At 52.8% G+C, this 21,130-nt stretch overlaps 1 protein-coding gene across 1 annotated transcript; it reads right to left on the reverse strand.

Annotated features, from left to right (window-relative positions):
• Positions 1-4,046: 4,046 nt before the first annotated feature.
• Positions 4,047-12,337, reverse strand: LOC103247077 (ceramide synthase 4). The gene is given in 8 exon segments (XM_073017009.1): positions 4,047-4,262; positions 4,265-4,331; positions 4,570-4,662; positions 4,985-5,035; positions 5,394-5,451; positions 5,542-5,660; positions 6,735-6,852; positions 10,002-12,337. Coding segments are annotated over 8 exon segments (858 nt in total). The 5' UTR covers positions 10,175-12,337; the 3' UTR covers positions 4,047-4,083.
• Between the last annotated feature and the right edge of the window lie 8,793 nt (positions 12,338-21,130).

A 21,130-nucleotide genomic window follows, 5' to 3' on the forward strand; every position in this document is an offset into this window, starting at 1 on the left:
CTCCTTGCTTGTTGCCTGGGACACTGTCCTGGAGCCCAACTCCCACCACACCCTCTCTTCTCAAACTCAGCTCTGGTTCTTTTGTTGTTTTGAGGCGGAGTCTCACTCTGTCCCCCAAGGCTGGAGTGCAGTGGCGCGATCTCAGCTCACTGCAACCTCCGCTGCCCAGGTTCCAGCGATTCTCCTGCCTCAGCCTCTCAAGTAGCTGGGATTATAGGTGCCTGCCACCACGCCCGGCTAATTTTTGTATTTTTTTTGTATTTTTTTTTTTTTTTTTGAGACGGAGTCTTACTCTGTCACCCAGGCTGGAGTGCAGTGGCCGGATCTCAGCTCACTGCAAGCTCCGCCTCCCGGGTTCACGCCATTCTCCTGCCTCAGCCTCCTGAGTAGCTGGGACTACAGGCGCTCGCCACCTCGCCCGGCTAGTTTTTTTTTTTTTTGTATTTTTAGTAGAGACAGGGTTTCACCGTGTTAGCCAGGATGGTCTCGATCTCCTGACCTCGTGATCCGCCCGTCTCGGCCTCTCAAAGTGCTGGGATTACAGGCTTGAGCCACCGCGCCCGGCCAATTTTTGTATTTTTAATAGGTTGTTTTTGCCATGTTGGCCAGGCTGGTCTCGAACTCCTGACCTCAAGTGATCTGTCCGCCTCAGCCTCCCAAAGTGCTGGGATTACAGGTGTGAGCCACCGCACCTGGCCTTCTTGCTGGTTCTTTATTATCAGTGCCAACCCCGCTGTTATTTCACACAAGAGAGGAAAAACTACAAAACTCACTCTTGACTACTCTGTCCCTCTGGGTACCAACTTTTTTCTTTTCCCTGTAGGCTTATTTCTTTTTCTTTGGAACTCCTTCAAAGTACTGGCTGGGCTGGGTATGGTGGCTAATGCCTATAATGCCAGCACTTTGGAGGTGGAGGTGGGTGGATCACGAGGTCAGGAGTTCGAGCCCAGCCTGGCCAACATGGTGAAACCCCTATCTCTAAAACAAAACAAAAAACTAAAGAAACAAAAAAAAATTAGCCAAGTGTGGTGGTGCCTGCCTGTAATTCCAGCTACTCAGGAGGCTGAGGCAGGAGAATCGCTTGAACTCGGGAGGCAGAGGTTGTGGTGAGCCGAGATCACACCATTGCATTCCAGTCTGGGTGACAGAGTCAGACTCCATCTCAAAAAAAAAAAACTACTGGCTGCAGCTGCTGTGTTTCTCCTATCCCGTAATCAGCCTGTAGGGTTACCAGCGGCCTTGCCTTCCTCACTCCACAGTGTTCAGCCCTGCATTGCCACCAACCAGTACAACAGGTTTTGAGCGGCCTTCCCTCCTCCCTGGGCCCCTTCCCTCTCTGGCTCCTGCCACCCCACCATCTCCCCATCTCACAGTCACTTCTGCCTAATCTCCTCAGGCCTTGAACCCAAGACAGGTGGGAGCCATGGAGGGTTGTAGCCAGAGGAGGGATGTGATCTGACCCATATGCTCCATGGGCCCTGTTCTTCCTCTCGACCTGCAAACATCAGGGAGCCCGAGGACTGAGCCTCTCTGTCCACACCTGGTCCCTAGGTGATGCTATCCAGGCTGCTGGCTGAAAAGACCAGCCATGGACTGGCAACTCCTACATTACCTTTCCCCAGAAGCCCAGACTGGCATGCCCACTGCCTTCTCCATGTCTCCTCTGAGGCCACAGACCCCTCAAACCCAGCAGGGCTGAGCTCCTGCTGCCTCAAGCGGTTCCTTCTGTGACTCTTCCCATCTCCTGATCCCAGAGGCATCCCCTTGAGTCTGCTCACTTATCTCGCCTACCCTGGGTCCTCTCGCTCCTGCCCACACTTCCCATGTTTCCCCTGCAGCTGCTAGAGGGCATCCAGAACACCTAGGTCAGATCGAATCCCTCCTCTGCTTATAACATCCGTGACTCCCATCTCCCTCGGGGTCAAAGCCAAAGTCTTCCCCACAGCCCTCAAGGACCTGCACAGTCTACCCCCACTCCCTCCCTGCCCTCCCCCTCACCCACTCTGCTCCAGCCACACAGGCCTCCTTGCTGCTGTTCCTCTAACATGCCAGGCATGGTCTTGCCTCAGGACATTTGCACAGGCTGTTCTGACTGGAACGCTCTTCCCCTCTGATCAACGTGGTTCTGTGCCTTACCTCCCTCCCACCTCTCTATACAAACACTGCCAGGGAGGCATTCCCTGCCACTGTAATTCCAACTACCCACCCCTCCCATACTTCCTGCTCCCTTCCCGACATTTTTTTTTTTTAATTATGTAGTGATGGAGTCTTGCTCTGTCACCCAGGATTGAGTGCAGTGGTGTGATCTCGGCTCACTGCAACCTCCGCCTCCTGGGTTCAAGTGATTCTCCTGCCTCAGCCTCCTGAGTAGCTGGGATTACAGGTGCTTGCTACCACGCCCAGTATTAATGAACTAAAAACAATTGTACTAATTATTGTGTTTTTAGTAGAGACGGGGTTTCTCTATGTTGGCCAGGGTGGTCTCGAACTCCTGACCTCAGGTGATGCAGCCACCTCGGACTCCCAAAGTGCCGGGATTACAGGTGTGAGCTATCACACCTGGCCAATTTAATTTTTTTAAAGATGAAGTCTCCCTCTGTCACCCAGGCTGGAGTGTAGTGGTACAGTCTCAATCCACTGTAGCCTCTGCCTCCTGGGTTTAAGTGATCCTCCTGCCTCAGCCTCCTGAGTTGCTGGGATTACAGGCATGCACCATCACATTTGGCTCATTTTTGTATTTTTAGTAGAGACAGGGTTTCATCATGTTGGCCAGGCTGGTCTTGAACCCCTGACCTCAAGTGATCTGCCCGCCTCAGCCTCCCAAAGTGCTGGGATTACAGGTGTGAGCTACCACGCCTGGCCCTCCAACTTTATTTTCTTGTTAGTAAATCTCTCCTTTGCATGCTGTGTAGTTTACCTGGCTGCCCCATTTACCATCCACTCCACCCATGAAGTGTCTGCTCACGAGGGCAGGGATCTTTGAACTGTGGCCTCTGCTGTGTTCCCAGCACACTCAAGAGACCCCATAAATATTGACTGGGCAGACTTTGGTGCGCTGGCAACCCTGACCCCTCCCCCCACTCCATGGTCCAGGCACGCTGAGTAATTCTAATTCTCTGTCTCACCTCTGCACCTTTGCATATGCTGTGCCCTCTGCCTGTCATGCCCTTCCCTGCCTTCTCCTGGAACTCTCCCAGCCGAGATCCCCGACTCCTTAGGGCAGGTTACCAATGGTGAGGCAGTCCTGGCGTCTCAGACATGCCCTCCCACCTCCCTGACCCCCATGGGAGGGCTGACTCACTGGGTGGGGAAGAGGACCAGTCGGGTGTAGAAGAAGACCAAGGAGAAGATGAGGAAGAGAGCGTCACACACGTGCTGATACTGCGTGTAGATGACCATCTTACAGGCCTGAGAAGGGCAGCGCGGAGAAATGGGCTCAGGACCGGGGGCCTGGCCTCAAGGAGAAGGTGCTATGGGACGGGAACAGGTGAGTTGGGGTGGGGCCTTGATTCCAGGAACTACCTACATTTCCAGGAAAGGTAAAGTGTGAATATAGGCCGGGCACGGTGGCTCACGCCTGTAATCCCAGCACTTTGGGAGGCCGAGGCAGCGGATCACCTGAGGTCAAGAGTTCGAGCCCAGCCTGGCCAACATGGTGAAATCCCATCTCTACTAAAAATACAAAAATTAGTTGGGCGTGGTGGCGGACACCTGTAATCGCAGCTACTTGGGAAACTGACGCAGGAAGATCACTAGAACCTGGGAGGCAGAGGTTGCAGTGAGCACAGATTGCGCCATTGCACTCCAGTCTGGGAGAGAGCACAAGACTCCATCTCAAAAAAAAAGAATACATGCATGCATGCACATGTCTATAGCTGTATCCTCCAAGAAGGGAGGCTGAGGGGTGGGGCTTTATCTCCCAGGAAGACAGAGGGGGCAGGACCTCATCTCCCAAGGAAGCTGAGAAGGGTGGGAGGGGGTCGTCTCTGCCCATGGAAGGTAGGAGGGGTGGGGCTTCATCACCCAGGAAGATAGAGGGGGTGGGGTCTTACCAGCCTGAAAGACACAGGGGACAGGGCCTTATTACCCGAGGAGGCCAGGAGGGTGGGCTCCATTTCCCAGGAAGGTTGGGAGGAATGGGACCTCATCTCTAGGGGCACCTGGGAGGGCTGGGTGCAGCAGCTGGGAAGGGCCAGGCCCGCCTCCAGCAGGTAGTCGGCGGAATCGTGTAACAGCAGCACCAGAGAGCCGATGCGCAGCAGGTTGGCGCTGTAGGAGAAGGTCATCAGGATGACCACCACGAAGTGATGTATCACCTGCTCCTTGAAATCCTGCAGGAGACAGTGGGTCCCAGTGGGGATGAGGCTTGATGCTGGAAGGTGCCCCACCCTATGGGCCAAGAAATGCGTCCTTTCAAGGGGCTTGTATGGCCTCTGGGCCCACGGCCTCTCTACCTCCTGCAAGAGGCACCAGGGAGCTCTCAAGGTAGGACTGTAAGGCTGCCCTACCACCCAGCACCCCAGCTCCCTATCCGGAGACGGGGTCTTCCAGACTCTTGTGTGGCCTCACCTTGCGCTTGACATCAAAGGGCAGCCTGATGAGCAGTGAGAGGTAGAAAGCCAGCTCCAAGAGGTACCACCAGTACAGGGATGGCTTCAGGGTCTGCAGCAGGGCAGGACAAGGTTAGCTGTGGGGAGCGAAGGCTCCACTCCCTTTGCTCAAAACCAGGATACTTGAATCCCAATGAATGAGCTCCCCATCCCTGGAGGTAATCAAGGGCAGTGGTTTGGTGGAAGCGCCTGCTTGGAGTTTCCTAGCCTCTCTCTATTCCCCAGAGGAATCAGAGAGAGTAGGACTCAGTGGGGAATGATGGTGGTGTCAGGGTTCGGGTCCCATGTCCATGGCTGCAGCAACTGTCATCACCCTGGCATCCAAGCGCTTGTGCGCGCGTACACCCACCCATCCCCCCCAAATCCCCACTCACCTGGTTTGGGTAATTTTCCCAGCACATTACTGGGGCCCACAGCCACGATTCCTGCACAGAAACGGCTGTTAGGCTGTGCGGAGGTGAGATTCCAGCTTCCCACCCTGGGTCTGTGGGCTCTTTGGGTGGTCTCATAGATGCTGCCTTCACCCAGCCCTGCTTTTTCCTGCCTCTCAATCTCCACTGGGGAGCTCATTCACTGCAGAACCCTAAACTTCTGGTGCATGGCAGATCCTAAGTACCTGTTGCGCGAATTCACCAGCACCTGGCCAAGCTCTCGCTCTCCTCAGCTGCACGTTTTCCTCTCTGGCTGCGCCCCTCATACACTCCCTCCCACCAGATCCGGGCCTGGGGCATAGGAGGCATTTCTGGGGCAGGCGAGCCGTCAGCCACACTCAGGTACACTCACGTGGTACAGGACCGAGAGACCACCCGCGAAGGAGGACAGGTAAAAAAGAAATCTCCAGCTGTGGATGGGGAGGGAGCTGTGAAAACAGGAGACACCCCCCTGCTGCCTTGCACCCCAGAAGTCGCATTCAGCCCCATCCTGGGTTTACCTGGCCTCACAGAACTTCTTGGTCAGCTGCGGTCGATCCTGCTTCCGGCGTCTCCGGAACCATCACTGGGTCTGCCGCAGTGTGAGGCTACACCGGGCGGCCAGGAGGGACAGCTGGGGCTGCGGCCGGGGGGGTGGTGGTGATGGGGACAAGGGTCACAGAGGCCCTGTGGTGGCTTCCCTCATGTCCCCAGACAGGACTTGGCTCTGCCGTCGCCACTGCAGCCCCACATCTTGCCTACAAGGTGACCATGTCTATATGGAGAGGCAGTGTTGGGGGTCCCAGCGTGGGGGCCTGCAGAATACTTGGGCCTTCACAGAAGCAAATCCTGTTCATAGGGCAGGCAAGTCGCTGATGGGGATGGGATTAAGAGAGATGCTGGTGTGCATCCTCCTCTATCCCGAGCTAGGCTTCCTTGCGTCCCTCCAGAACGGTCAGTTCCCACCTCCAACCCAGGCAGGCAGTTGAGACCTTGCCCCAGCCTAAGCCCTACAGGAAGAGGGAAACTGACAAGTAGAGGGGGAGTCACGTGGCTTCTAACTCTGTGGAAACCGCCCTGTTGCCCCCAGGGCATGTGGTTTTCACCATTCCCCACCCCACTCGGGATGCATCCACGTCTCCACAGTGCAGAGCCTGTCCAGCGGGCAGCCACACCAGAGTCGGGAATAGAGGAAGGGTCACAGGGCTGTTTCTGTTACTCCATCTCCTACTAGCTCAGATCTTCCATTCCTCCCCCAAAATAGGAGAGCAAGCAACTTCTTTCACTGTCCTACGATCTGTCCATTGTGCGACTATGCCCACTGAGGCCCAGGGCGGCTGGGGGGGGCGGGACCCCATCTCCCAGGGAGGCTCTTAGGGGTGGGACTCCCATCTCCCAGGGAGGCTGGGAGGGGCGGGGCTCCATGTGCCAGGGAGGCTGGGAGGGGCGGGACCCCATCTCCCAGGGAGACTGGTAGGGATGGGGCTCCATCTCCCAGGGAGGCTGGGAGGGGCGGGTCCTCATTTCCCAGGGAGGCTAGCGGGGCAGGGCTCATTTCCCAAGGAATCGGGGATGAAGAGTGTAAAGTGGGGGCATTGCGGGGATGCCTGAAGCCACCTTGGGGTCTCCTGCCTCAACAAATAAGCCACACACCACCCGCCGGCTCCACCCCAAGGGCAGTAGTGCCGGTCACAGGGCACTGGGGGGCTCTCACCTCCTTGGGCCTGTGCCCTTCTGTGAGGAAGTGTTTCTCCAGCGTGGCATTGGGCTTCACCTGCCTCCTGGTCTGATCCCTCACACCCAGCCACCGGCTCAGGGGCAGGCCAATGAATCTGGGTGCAAGGGAGACAAAGTGCACCAGCCCAGGTGAAGAGACGGGACTGCTTGTGTGTGCGGGGGCAGACATGCTGTCAGTGGGTAAACCAAGTCTTGGGCACAGCTGGCACATGGCAGGGTGTGTAAGACTTGGGGTCTGCTCCATCTGCTCAGAGGGTTTGGAGGCCCACAGTCAAAAAGGCTCGTGAGGCAGGAGTCGATTTTCCACTTATTCCTGGCCTCATCCCCTGGGGCCCTGGAGGGGTAGCCTGGCTGCTGCGTTAGACCAAACATAAGAGAGGCAGCTGGCTCATGAGAGGTCAGAAGTTCGAGACCAGTCTAACCAATACGGTGAAACCTTGTCTCTACTAAAAATACAAAATCATCTGGGTGTGGTGGTGTGTGCCTGTAATCCCAGCTACGTGGGAGGCTGAGGCAGGAGAATTGCTTGAACCTGGAGGGAGAGGTTGCAGTGAGCCAGGATGGTGTCACTCTACTCCAGCCTGGGCGACAGAGCGAGTCTCCATCTCAAAAAAAAAAAAAAAAAAAAGGCACTTGGACGTGTGATGTGTCTGCTGGGTGAGGGTGTGCAGACCAGCTCTTGGGGTAGACAGGTACCTTTGCCTCATCCCAAACCAGGGATAAGAGTCTCTTCACTGCCTGTCTCACTGTGGCCTGAACCCCTGCCAGGCTAGGGGCTCCCCATGGGCAGGGGCTGTTCCCGCTGCAAGCCCCTCCTCCCAGCATCCCCCATTCCAGGGTAAAGACTTGGAGATCAGGGACCCTGGTCAACACATTTCCCACAAGAGGGCGCGCCAGCACCACAGGTGGGGACCGAATTTTACATCCACCATGCATCCCAACATCATCCCTCATTTGGGGAAAGGCTCAGAGCAGCCTAGCAAAGAACTCATAGCAGACTAAATCATGATGCGGAGAGAAAGGGCAGATACTTACTGAGCACTTATCTGCTAAGTATGGGGCGAAGTCCATGTTATACACTGGCTCACCTAACCTTAACTTAGTCCCCATTGTCGTAATGGGCAAACTGAGGATCAGAGACTTGCCCGAGGTGACACTGTGGGCAGGCGGAAGACCTGAAATTTGAACTCAGGATTCTGGTTTTTGTTTTAAGAGGCAGGGTCGTCTCCTGGAGGTGGAGGGTGGGAGGATCGCTTGAACTCAGGAGTTCAAGACCAGCCTGGGCAACATGGTGAGACCTCGTCTCTACTAAAAACACAGAAGTTAGCTGGGTTGTGTCACTCGCCTGTAATCCCAGCACTTCGGGAGACCAAGGCAGGCGGATCACCTGATGTCAGGAGTTTGAGACCAGCCTGGCCAACATGGTGAAACCCCGTGTCTACTAAAAATACAAAAATTAGGTGTGGTGGCACATGCCTGTAATCCCAGTTACTTGTGAGGCTGAGGTCAGAATCCCTTGAACCTGGGAGGCGGAGGGTGCAGTGAACTGAGATCGCGCCACTGCCCTCCAGCCAAGGTGAAAGAGCTCTGTCTCAAAAAGTTAGCCAGGCGTGGTGGCACATGCCTGTATTCCCAGCTACTGGTGGGGCTGAGGTTTTTTTTTTTTTTTGAGATGGAGTTTTGCTCTTGTTGCCCAGGTTGGAGTGCAGTGGCATGAATGATCTCGGCTCAATGCAACCTCTCTCCTGGGTTCAAGCAATCCTCCTGCCTCAGCCTCCTGGGTAGCTGGGACTACAGGCGTGCACCACCACACCCAGCTAATTTTTCGTACTTTTAGTAGAGACAGGGTTTCACCATGCTGGTTGGACTGGTCTCGAACTCCTGACCTTGTGATCTGCCTGCTTCAGCCTCCCAAAGTGTTGGGATTATAGATGTGAGCCACTGTACCCAGCCTAATTTTTGTATTTTTTTTATTTTTGAGATAGAGTCTGGCTCTGTCACTCAGGCTGGAGTGCAGTGGCTGGATCTCGACTCCCTGCAAGCTCTGCTTCCTGGGTTTACGGCATTCTCCTGCCTCAGCCTCCCGAGTAGTTGGGACTACAGGCGCCCGCCACCCCGCCCGGCTAGTTTTTTGTATTTTTTAGTAGAGACGGGGTTTCACCGGGTTAGCAAGGATGGTTTCGATCTCCTGACCTCGTGATCCGCCCGTCTCGGCCTCCCAAAGTGCTGGGATTACAGGCTTGAGCCACCGCACCCGGCCTTTTTTTTTAAGTAATGATGGGGTTTCACCGTGTTAGCCAGGATCGTCTCGATCTTCTGACCTCGTGATCTGCCCATCTCAGCCTCCTAAAGTGCTGGGATTACAGCCTTGAGCCACCGCGCCTGGCCTGTATTTTTTTTTTTTTTTTTTTTTTTTTTAAATAGAGACAAGGTTTCACCATGTTGCCCAGTCTGGTCTTGAACTCCTGGACTCAAGTGATCCACCCACCTTAGCCTACCAAATTGCTGACATTACGGGCATCAGCTACCACGTCTGGCCTAGATTCAATTTTTTTTTTCTTAAAGGGCTAAATCCCCTGCGTTTGAAACTGTAAAACCCTCCGCCCACCTCACTGTCCTTCACAGAGGCCCTGGGGTGCCTTTGGGATGAGATAACACCCCCAGCTCACATTTGCCGTTTTTTTTTTTTTTTTTTTTTTTTTTTTTTTTTTTTTTTTTTTTTTTAAATAAGGTGGAGTCTCCCTCTGTTGCCCAGGCTGGAGTATAGTGGCACGATCTTGGCTCACTGCAACCTCCGCCTCCCAGGTTCAGGCGATTCTCCTGTCTCAGCCTCCTGAGGAGTTGGGATGACAGGTGTGCACTCAGCTAATGTTTGTATTTTTAGCACGGTCCGGGTTTCACCATGTTGGCCAGGCTGGTCTTGAACTCCTGACTTGAAGTGATCCGCCCACCTCAGCCTCTCAAAGTGTTGGGATTAGAGGTGTGAGCCATGGTGCCCGGCCTCCTATCCCTGTTTTATGAAGATGCTGGCACACCCAGTCCCGAACTGCGGGCAGTGTTCCTATAAACCAGCAATCAGAGGCCAGAATTGTGGGTGGTGGGGGCAGGCTGGAGCTGGGAAAAGCACTTTGGCGCAAAGCCAGCTTCCACTCGGGACATGCTGCAATGGCAAATTGCACACAGGGCACGAGCACATACTGGCGTGACTGCGGGGGCAATGGGTTGCGGCAGGGCAGACACTCACCTCTCAAAGGCGAGGCGCATGGCCAGGAGGACCAGTGCCAGGGGCGGGGCTGCCAGCATGTCCTGGGGGTGGGGGTAGACACGGCCATCCCGGTCTTCCAGCTCTGCCCATGTGACATTGGGTGGTAACCAGAACCTGTGCTGCCAAAACCACTCGTTGAAACCGGACAGCATTCTGTGGACACAGGTTCCAGTTAGCTGGGAGGGCTGCAAGAAGAATGGGTGGGGCAAGTGGGGCCTGAGAGGCTGGAGCCTCGAAACTCCTAACTGGGCCGTTATCAGCGCAGCTGACCACCAGGAGGCGGGACCGGAAGATGGAACTCCCCTTGCCTGGGACTTTGGAACTATCCTGTGGCCCCAGAAGAGTGGGGCTTTAGCCACTACTCCATTCTCATCACCCTGGCCCTCACTTGCCTGGTCAGTGTTAAAGGCAGAGTTGGGCTGTGTGTCCTCAGGCAAATGACTTGACCCCTCAGAACCTCAAGTTCATCTGTAAAACACAGGAGTAGGCCGGGCGCAGTTGCTCACACCTGTAATCCCAGCACTTTGGGAGGCCAAGGCAGGTGACTCACGAGGCCAGGAGTTGAAGACCAGCCTGACCAACGTGGTGAAACCCTATCTCTACTAAAAATACAAAAATGAGCTGGGCATGGTGGCACACGCCTGTAATCCCAGCTACTTAGGAGGCTGAGGCAGGAGAAGGGCTTGAACCCAAGAGGCGGAGGTTGCAGTGAGCCAAGATCGTGCCATTGCACTCCAGCCTGCGTGACAGAGCAAGACTCTGTCTCAAAAAAAAAAAAACAAAAAAAACTTGAGTCCTCAAATGTCCAGGAAGGTTTCTTTCCACTGCAGGAAGCTGCCTCTGAAGCAGCCCCCAAAGATGAAGGATTTAAAGAAATCCAGAGGCCGGGTGTGGTGGCTCACTCCCAGCACTTTGGGAGGCCGAGGCAGGTGGAGCACGAGGTCAGGAGTTCAAGACCAGCCTGGCCAACACGGTGAAACCCTGTCTCTACTAAAAATACAAAAGTTAGCCAGGCATGGTGGTGTGCACTTGTAGTCCCAGCTACTTGGGAGGGTGAGGCAGAGAACTGCTTGAACCCGGGAGGCGGAGGTTGCAGTGAGCCGAGATCGCGCCATTGCACTCCAGCCTAGGTGGCAGAGCAAGACTATCTCAAAAAAAAAAAAAAAAAAAAATCCAGAGTTCCTTTCCTGGCCATCTTTGGAAGGTAGACTCCTCTCTAGCTGGGAATTTCAGAGGTCTCGCTTGCTATCACACAGCCCACAAAGCAAGTGGGTAAGAGAGCCTGTTGCATGACTGAGCATAACGGAGTGACCGGATAACGGAGTGGTGGTCAAGGTGGGACAGCTCTGGCCAGCATGTCGCAGCCTGCCTGAGGAGCCCAAAGAGCTGCTCCCTTTCCTGAGATCTTGAGCCAAGGGTCCAGCCTACCACAGTGATTCCCACTCGAAAGTTTGTTCATTCATTTATCTGTCCACCCATCCCCCTGTCCATCTATCTACCTATCCATCCCTCTCTCTGCCCAACCACCATCAATCTGTTCATCCATCATCCACCTATCCACTCATCCATCTACCCATTATCCAGCCATCTGTCCACTCTCACATTCATACATCCGTCGTCCGTCCATCTACCCGCTCATTCATCCATCTACCCATCCATCATCTGTCCATCCAACTGTCATCTATCCACCTACCCATTCATCCATCCGCCCATCCAAACATCTGTCCACCCACCCGTTCATCTATTCACCTATCCATTCATCCATCCACCCACCCAAACGTCTGTCCATCCAACCATCTTCTATCCACTCATCCAAACTTTTGCCTAACCGCCCATCATCCATCCACCTATCCAAACATCTGTGCTTTCAACCATGTATCCACCTACCCATTCATCCATCCACCCAATTTTCCATCCACCGATCCAAAAATCTGTCCATCTACCCCTCGTCCATCCATCTGTCCACCCATGTAAACATCTATCCACTCATCACTCACCTGTGTATCCTTCCACCCACCCATCCTTCTGTCCCTCTGTTCTTCCATCTAGCCTTCTATCCATTTCCCCTTCCATCCATCCATCCATCCATTTATCCATCTGTCCTTGCATGTATGCATCTGTCCATCCAGGCAAGAGATGTTCTCCAACTGACTTGTACGTGCCAGGTCAGGGCCTTGGTGACACAGCAGGGGAACAAAGCCAACGCATTCCTGCCCAGTTCATAGACCAACAGAGAAGGCAGCCAATAAACAAGTAAACAGATTCACAAATGAATGGGATATGAAAGTGTAACGGGGCCGAGTAGAAAACAGAGTGGCATGATTTTAAATGTGATCAAAGAGAGGCTCTCTAAGGAGGCACCATCTGAGCTGGGATTTAAAGATGAAGAGGTCAGGCCAGGCGCGGTGGCTCATGCCTGTAATCCCATACTTTGGGAGGCTGAAACAGGTGGATCACCTGAGGTCAGGAGTTCAAGACCAGCCTGGCCCACATGGTGAAACCTCGTCTCCATTAAAAATACAAAAATAATTGGCCGGGCATGGTGGCATGTGCCTGTAACCCCAGCTACTTGGGAGGCTGAGGCAGGAGAATCACTTGAACCTGGGAGGCAGAAGTTGCAGCGAGTCGAGATCTTGTCACTGCACTCCAGACTGGGTGACAAAGCGAGACTCCGTCTCGGAAAAAAAAAAAAAAAAACCAAAGATGAGGAGGTCAGGCCAGGCACAGTGGCTCATGCCTGTAATCCCAACACTTTGCGAGGTCGAGGCAGGTGGATTGCCTGAGCCCAGGAGTTCAAGACCAGCCTGGGCAACATAGCGAGACTCTGTCTCTACAAAAAATTTAAAAAGCAGTCAGGTGTGGTGGCATGTATCTGTAGTTCTAACTATTCAGGAGGCTGAGGTGGGAGTCCGACTCGAGCCCAGGAGTTCGAGGCTGCAGGGAGCTATAATCACACCACTGTACTCCAGCCTGGAGGACAAAGCAAGACCCTATGTTTGGGAAAAACAAAGAAGAGAAGGTTGTGGGTTTGCACACAAGAAAGTGGGGCTAGGGGAGAGGCTTTCTAGATAAATACACAGCAGGTGCAAGGGCTCTGAGGCAGGACCGTGCCTGGCATGTCGGAGGAACAGCGAGGAGGCCCGTGTGGCTGGTACAGAGTGAGCGAGGGGGGAGAGAGGGAGGAGAGGAGGGCAGGTAGGTGATGAGGGGCAGCACAGAGCCTGCAAGGCATGGGGGCCACAGGGAAGAATCTGGATTATTTCCCCCAACATTTTATTTTGAGATGAAGTCTCACTCTGTTGCCCAGTCTGGAGTGCAGTGGCACGATCTCAGCTCACTGCAATCTCCACCTTGCGCGTTCAAGCAATTCTTGTGCTTCAGCCTCCCAAGTAGCTGGGATTACAGTACCACAGCTGGCTAATTTTTGTATTTTTAGTAGAGATGGGGTTTCGTTATGTTGGCCTGGCTGGTCTCAGACTCCTGACCTCAAGTGATCTGCCTGCCTCAGCCTCCCAAAGTGCTGGGATTACAGGCAAGAGCCACCACACCCGGCCTTCCCCCAACATTTTATAACAAACATTTCAAACCTACGGAAAAGTTGAAAGAATTTTACAGTGAATACCTGTATTCCCACCACTGCCTTCTGCCCTTTGCATTCCGTTCTATTTATTCCATCACCCATCTGCCTCTGCCTCTGCCTGTCCATCCCTCTATCCACCCATCAGTCTATCTGGTTACTCCCGATGCATTTCAAAGTAGGCAGCTGACCTCAGGCCACATCACCCCTACGCATGTCAGCACACAGATCATTAACTAGCGTTCAATATTTGCTTATGGGTTTTTCCTTTCAAGGTAAAATTTACCCAAGTGAAATGCGGGCTTTTCGTTTTAGACAGGGTCTCACTCTGTGACCCAGGCTGGAGTGCAGAGACCATGGCTCCCTGAAGCCTTGACCTCCTGGACTCAGGTGGTCTTTTCATGTCAACCCCCGCACAGCCAGGACCATAGGCACACACCACCATGACTGGCTCATTTTCAGAATTTTTGTGTAAAGAGAAGGTCTCCGTATGTTGCCCAGGCTGGTCTCAAACTCCTGGCCAAGCGATCCTCCCGCCTTGGCCTCCTGAAGTGTTGGGATTACAGGCATGAGCCACTGCACCTGGCCTGCACACATCTTAAGGGTATAGTCACTGAGTTTGGACAAAACTATATACCTGGCTAATCCAATCTCCCATCACAAATATTCCCTCTAAAAACTTCCTTCACGCCTCTTCCCAGTCAACCTCCACCACTGTCCTGTCACCCAAAGGTAACATCCATTCCGTTCCAATTTTTGTTTTGTTTTCGTTTGCTTTTTTTTGTTGAGACAGGGTCTCACTCTGTGGCCCAGGCTGGACTAGAGTGGTGCAATCATAGCTTACTGCAGACTTGACCTCCTGGGCTCAAGCGATCCTCCCTGCTCAGCCTCCCAAATTGCTGGGATTATAGGCATGAGCCACCTTGCCCTGCCCCCCACTACCTTTTCTTTTGTCATCATAGCTTAGTTTTGTCAGTTCTTCATGACAACCTTGCCATGTTACGAAATAAAAACAGGCTGGGTGCGGTGGCTCATGCCTGTAATCCCAGCACTTCAGGAGGCCAAGGTGGGTGGATCACTTGAGATCAGGAGTTTGAGACCAGCTGGCTAGCATGGTGAAACCCCGTCTCTACTAAAAATACTCCTGACCTCAAGTGATCCACCTGCCTCAGCTTCCCAAAGTGCTGGGATTACAGGTGTGAGCCACCATGCCCAGCCCCTTCTTTTTTTCGAGAGAGAGAGAGAAACAGGGTATTTGTCTGTCACCCAGGCTGGAGTGTAGTGACTAGATCTCAACTTACCACAACCTGCACTGCCTGCCCCAGCCTCCTGAGTTGCTGGGACTACAGGCACATGCCACCACACTCTGCTAATTTTTTTTTTTTTGAGACGGAGTCTCGCTCTGTTGCCCAGGCTGGAGTGCAGTGGCCGGATCTCAGCTCACTGCAAGCTCTGCCTCCCGGGTTCACGCCATTCTTCTGCCTTAGCCTCCCGAGTAGCTGGGACTACAGGCGCCTGCCACCTCGCCTGGCTAGTTTTTTGTATTTTTTAGTAGAGACAGGGTTTCACCATGTTAGCCAGGATGGTCTCGATCTCCTGACCTCATGATCCACCCGCCTCGGCCTCCCAAAGTGCTGGGATTACAGGCTTGAGCCACCACGCCCAGTCATTCTGCTAATTTTTGTATTGGTAGAGACAGGGTCTTGCTATGTTGCCTAGGCTGGTCTTGAACTCCTGGCCTCAAGGGATCCTCCTGCCTTGACCTCTCAAATTCATGTTCTTCTGAGGGCTCCTATTCCATGCAAAACTTCTATTAAGTAAATCTGTATCCTTCTCTCCTGTTAGCCTGTTTTGTTTTGTTTTGTTTTCTGAGACAGAGTCTCACTCTGTCACCCAGGCTGGAACACAGTGGCACGATCTCAGCTCACTGCAACCTCCTCCTCCCAGGTTCAAGGGATTCTTCTGCCTCAGCCTCCCAAGTAGCTGGGAGGCACCAGCCACCATACCTAGCTAATTTTTAGTAGAGATGGGGTTTCACCATGTTGGCCAGGCTGGTCTAGAACTTCTGACCTCATGATTTGCCTGCCTCGGCCTCCCAAAGTGCTGGGATTACACGTGCGAGCCACCTTGCCGTGCCTGGCCCTTTATTTATTTATCTATCTATCTATCTATCTATTTATTTATTTAATTTTGAGATGGAGCCTTGCTCTGTCTCCCAGGCTGGAGTGCAAGGTATAATCTTAGTTCACTGCAACATCTGCCTCCTGGGTTGAAGCCATCCTCCCGTCTCGGCCTCCGGAGTACCTGGGACTGCAGGCCTGCACTACCACACCAGGCTAATTTTTTGTATTTGTAGTAGAGACAGAGTTTCACCATGTTGGCCAGACTGGTCTCAAACTCCTGACCTCAGGCAATCTGCTCACCTCGGCCTCCCAAAGTGCTGGGATTACAGGCGTGAGCCACTGTGCTCGGCCAAAAAAACCTTTTTTATTTTAATTTTTCTTTTCTTTTTTTTAAGTCTTCCATGCTCCCCCACAACTTTTTTTTTTTTTTTTTTTTTTTTTTTTTTTTTTTTTTTGAGGCGGAGTTTTGCTCTTGTTGCCCGGGCTGGAGTGCAATGGCTCGATCTCGGCTCACAGCAAACTTCACCTCCTATGTTCAAGTGATTCTCCTGCCTCAGCCTCCTGAGTAGCTGGGATTACAGGGGTGCGCCGTCGTGCCTGGCTAATTTTTTGTATTTTTAGTAGAGACGGGGCTTCTGGATGTTGGTCAGGCTGGTCTCGAGCTCCCGACCTCAGGTGATTCACCCGCCTTGGCCTCCAAAAGTGCAGGGAATTACAGGTGTGAGCCACCATGCCTGCTCCCCTCCCCTCTTCCCTTTTTTTTTTTTTTTTAGAGATGAGGTCCTTCTATGTTGCCCAGGCTGGTCTCAAACTCCTCAACTGAAGTGATCCTCCCGTCCTAGCCTCCCAAAGCCGTGGGATCACAGGTGTGAGCCATGGTGTCCGCTGTTACCCACTCTTAAGGGGATTGTTTGAGACTAATGAGTCCTTTCTCTGCGGGTTACCATTTGCACCAATAGAACAAGACCAGGTTCAGTAAAGCAAGATAGAAACTTTATTCGTCAATCAATGAATGGAGAAAGGGAGGAACTCCCATTCAAAGTGCCTTCTGCCTGCAGGTGTGATGAGAGGGAGTTTCAAAGTTTCCTAGGGTGTGTAGGTGCAGACTGGGGGCGGGGATTCCTGGAAAGAGGGCTTTCTAGGGGGAGCTGAAGTGTTCAGCCTTTCTTTTCTTTTGTACCTGGCATTATATGTGCTTAGCAAAGTGTGCCTCTCCCCACTGCAGACTTTTTTTTTTTTTTTTGAGACAGAGTCTCAGTCACCCAGGCTGGAGTGCAGGGGAGTGATCTCAGCTCACTGCCACCTCTGCCTCCCAGGTTCAAGCGATTCTCCTGCCTCAGCCTCCTGAGTAGCTAGGATTACAGGCGTGCACCACCACGCCTGGCTAATTTTTGTATTTTTAGTAGAGACAGGGTTTCACCATGTTGGCCAGGCTGATCTTGAACTCCTGACCTCGTGATCTGCCCACCTTGGCCTCCTGAAGTGCTGGGATTACAGGCCAAGAGAGGGTCTTACCATGTTGCCCAGGCTGGTCTTGAACTCTTTGGCTTAAGCAATCCTCCCTCCTTAGACTCTCAAAATGCTGGGATGACAGCTGGAAGCCACTGTGCCCTGGCTGTGATTTTATGATGCCCGTGGAGTGAGGATTCAGGCAGATGGAGCACTGCTGAGGTCAGCGCTCATCCTGTGGCTCAGTTGTGGTTAATGGCATCCGGCCTTCATTCCTGTAAGCTAGCACAGCTGTGAGCAGAGGTTAATTTCTCTTTTTTTGAGATGGAGTCTCTCCCTGTTGCCCAGACTAGAGTACAATGGCATGATCTTGGCTCACTGCAACCTCTGCCTCCCGGGTTCAAGCAATTCTCCTGCCTCAGCCTCCTGAATAGCTAGGATTACAGGCACCCACCACCATGCCCGGATACTTTTTTGTATCTTTAGAAGAGACCAGGTTTCACCACGTTGGCCAGGCTGGTCTCGAGCTCCTGACCTTGTGATCCACCCGCCTCAGCCTCCCAAAGTGCTGGGATTACAGGCATGAGCCACCGCGCCCGGCCAGAGCAGAGATTAATTTCACAGGTTCTGAGGCTCCCTAAAGAATGGATGTTATAGTCTGGGCGTGGTGGTTCACACCTGTAATCTCAGCACTTTGGGAGGCTGAGGTGTGGGGGATCACTTGAAGTCAGGAGTTCCAGACCAGCCACCCTCCTCACATGCCCAAAGTGCTTGGATGAAAGCTGGGAGCCAGTGCACCCTGGCTGTGGAGATTTTTTTTTTTTTTTGATGGAGTCTCGCTGTGTCACCCAGGCTGGAGTGCAGTGGCCAGATCTCAGCTCACTGCAAGCTCTGCCTCCCAGGTTCACGCCATTCTCCTGCCTCAGCCTCCTGAGTAGCTGGGACTACAGGTGCCCGCCACCATGCCCGGCTAGTTTTTTGTATTTTTTTTAGTAGAGACGGGGTTTCACTGGGTTAGCCAGGATGGTCTTGATCTCCTGACCTCGTGATCCACCCATCTCGGCCTCCCAAAGTGCTGGGATTACAGGCTTGAGCCACCGCGCCCGGCCGGCTGTGGAGATTTGACGATGCCCGTGGAGTGAGGAATCAGGCCTATGGAGCACTGCTGAGGTCAGCTCTCATCTTGTGGCTCATTTGTGGTTATTGGCACTTGGCCTCTGTTCTTGCAAGCCAGCACAGCTGTGAACAGTGGTTAATTTCACAAGTTCTGAACTCTCTAAAATTGGAAGTTATGCTGCTGTGACATTGTCACCTCCTGGGGTGACACCTTTGTCTGAGCCACACCCTCTACCAGGTCTCTGTCACACCACTTTCCAGAACAGGTAAATCTGTAGAGACAGAAAGTAGAGGCATAGGAATTTCTATGTTGAAGTCCTCATCCCATAACAGTGTGACTGTATTTGAATACAGGGTCTTTGAAAGGGAGTCTCACTCTGTCGCCCAGGCTAGAGTGCAGTGGCACGATCTTGGCTCACTGCAACCTCCACCTCCCAGGTTCAAGTGATTCTCCTGCCTCAGCCTCCCAAGTAGCTGGGATTACAGGCGTGTGCCACCACGCCTAACTAATTTTTGTATTTTTAGTAGAGACAGTTTCACTATGTTGGCCAGGCTAGTCTTGAATTATTGACCTCAGGTGATCCACCCGCCTCGCCCTCCCAAAGTGCTGGGATTATAAGCGTGAGCCACTTCGCCAGGCTGGGTACAGGGTCTTTAAAGGGTGATTAAGGCCAGGTGTGGTGGCTCACATTTATCATCCTAGAACTTCAGGAGGCTGAGGTGGGTGGATAGCATGAGGCCAGCAGTTTGGAACCAGCCTGGGCAACACAGGGAGAGCCTGTCTCTACTCAAAATACAAAAAATTAGCTGGGCGTGGTGGTGAGCACTTGAATCCCAGCTACTCAGGAGGCTGAGGCACAAGAAATACTTGAGAACAGGAAGCAGAGGCTGCAGTGAGCCAAAATCCCACCACTACACTCCATCCTGGGCAACAGAGAGTCTGTTTCAAAAAAAAAAAGAAGGCTGGGTGTGGTGGCTCTTGCCTGTAATCCCAGCACTTTGGGAGGCCAAGGCGGGTGGATCACCTGAGGTCAAGAAGTCAAGACTGGCCTGGCCAACATAGTGAAACTATGCCAAGATTGCGCTATTGCACTCCAGCCTGGGCAACAACAGCGAAACTCCGTCGCAAAAAAAAAGAAAAGAAAAAAAATTTTTACATTAGCGGGACGTGGTGGTGTGCACCTGTGGTCCGAGCTACTCAGGAGGCTGAGGTGGGAAGATTGCTTGATTCCAGGAGGCTGCCGTGAGCTGTGATAGTGCCACTACGCTCCAGCCTGGGAGACAGAGTGAGACCCTGTCTCAAAAAAAAAAAAAAAAAAAAGGTGGTTTAGTTAAAACAAAAAAATGAAGCTGCTACATCGGGTCCTCATCCAATCTGCCTGGTGTCCTTACAAGAAGAAAAAATATGGACACAAAGAAATACAAATGATGCACACAGAGAAAAGAGCACGTGAGGGCACACAGGAGGCGGCCATCTGCAAGCCAAAGCAAGAGGGCTCAAGAGAAACCAGTCCTGGGCCAGGTGCGGTGGCTCATGCCTATAATCCCAGCACTTCGGGAGCCCGAGGGGGGCGGATCACTTGAGGTCAGGAGTTCAAAAGCATCCTGGAAACATGGCAAAACCCCATCTCTACTAAAAAATACAAAAATTAGCCAGGTGTGGTGGCAGGTGCCTGTAATCCCAGCTACTCGGGAGGCTGAGGCATGAGAATTGCTTGAACCTGGGACTACTCCGGAAGCTGAGGCATGAGAATTGCTTAAATCTGGGAGGCGGAGGTTGCAGTGAGCCTAGATTGCGCCACTGCACTCCAGGCTAGGTAGCAGAGCAAGATTTCGTTTCGTAAACAAACAAACAAACCAGAAACCAACCCTGATGACATCTTAATCTTGGCCGTCAGCCTCCAGAAATGTAAGTTTCTGTTTTTAACCCACCCAAGCTGTAGTATTTTGTTATGGCAGTCCTAGCGAACTGAAGCTAGTATGATAACTCAGAAGTTCTCTTTTCTTTTCTTCTTCTCTTTCTCTCTTTTTTTCTCTCTTTCTCTCTTTCTTGCTCTCTCTCTCTCGCTCTCGCTCTCGCTCACTCTCGCTCTCTCGCTCGCTCTCTCGCTCTCTCGCTCGCTCTCTCGCTCTCTCGCTCGCTCTCGCTCGCTCTCGCTCGCTCTTTCTCTCGCTCTTTCTCTCGCTCTTTCTCTCGCTCTTTCTCTCGCTCTTTCGCTCTTTCTCTCGCTCTTTCTCGCTCGCTCTCTTTCGCTCGCTCGTGCTCTCGCTCTCTTTCTCTCTCTTTCTCTCTCTTTCTCTCTCTTTCTCTCTCTCTTTCTCTCTCTCTTTTTCTTTTTCTTTTTTTAGAGACAGGGTCTTGCTCTGTCTCCCAGGCTGGAGTGCAGTGGTACAATTATAGAATTACAGCTCACTGTAGCCTCAATCCTCCAGGCTCAAGGGATCTTCCCGCCTCAGCCTCCTGATTAGCTGGGACTACAGGTCTACACCACTGTGCCCAGCTAATTTAAAACAAAAAAAAGATTGTTTCGTATAGATGGGGTCTGGCCATGTTGACCAGACTGGCAAAAGCTGGTTTAAAAAGATATTTGTTGGCTGGGAGCGGTGGCTCAAGCCTGTAATCCCAGCACCTTGGGAGGCCGAGACAGGCAGATCACGAGGTCAGGAGATTGAGACTATCCTGGCTAACACAGTGAAACCCCATCTCTACTAAAAAAAATACAAAAAAACTAGCCGGGCGAGGTGGCGGGTGCCTGTAGTCCCAGCTACTCAGGAGGCTGAGGCAGGAGAATGGCGTGAATCCATGAGGTGGAGCCTGCAGTGAGCTGAGATCCGGCCACTGC

This window comes from Chlorocebus sabaeus, chromosome 6, assembly GCF_047675955.1.
Source record: "Chlorocebus sabaeus isolate Y175 chromosome 6, mChlSab1.0.hap1, whole genome shotgun sequence".
Classification (NCBI taxonomy): Eukaryota; Metazoa; Chordata; class Mammalia; order Primates; family Cercopithecidae; genus Chlorocebus; species Chlorocebus sabaeus.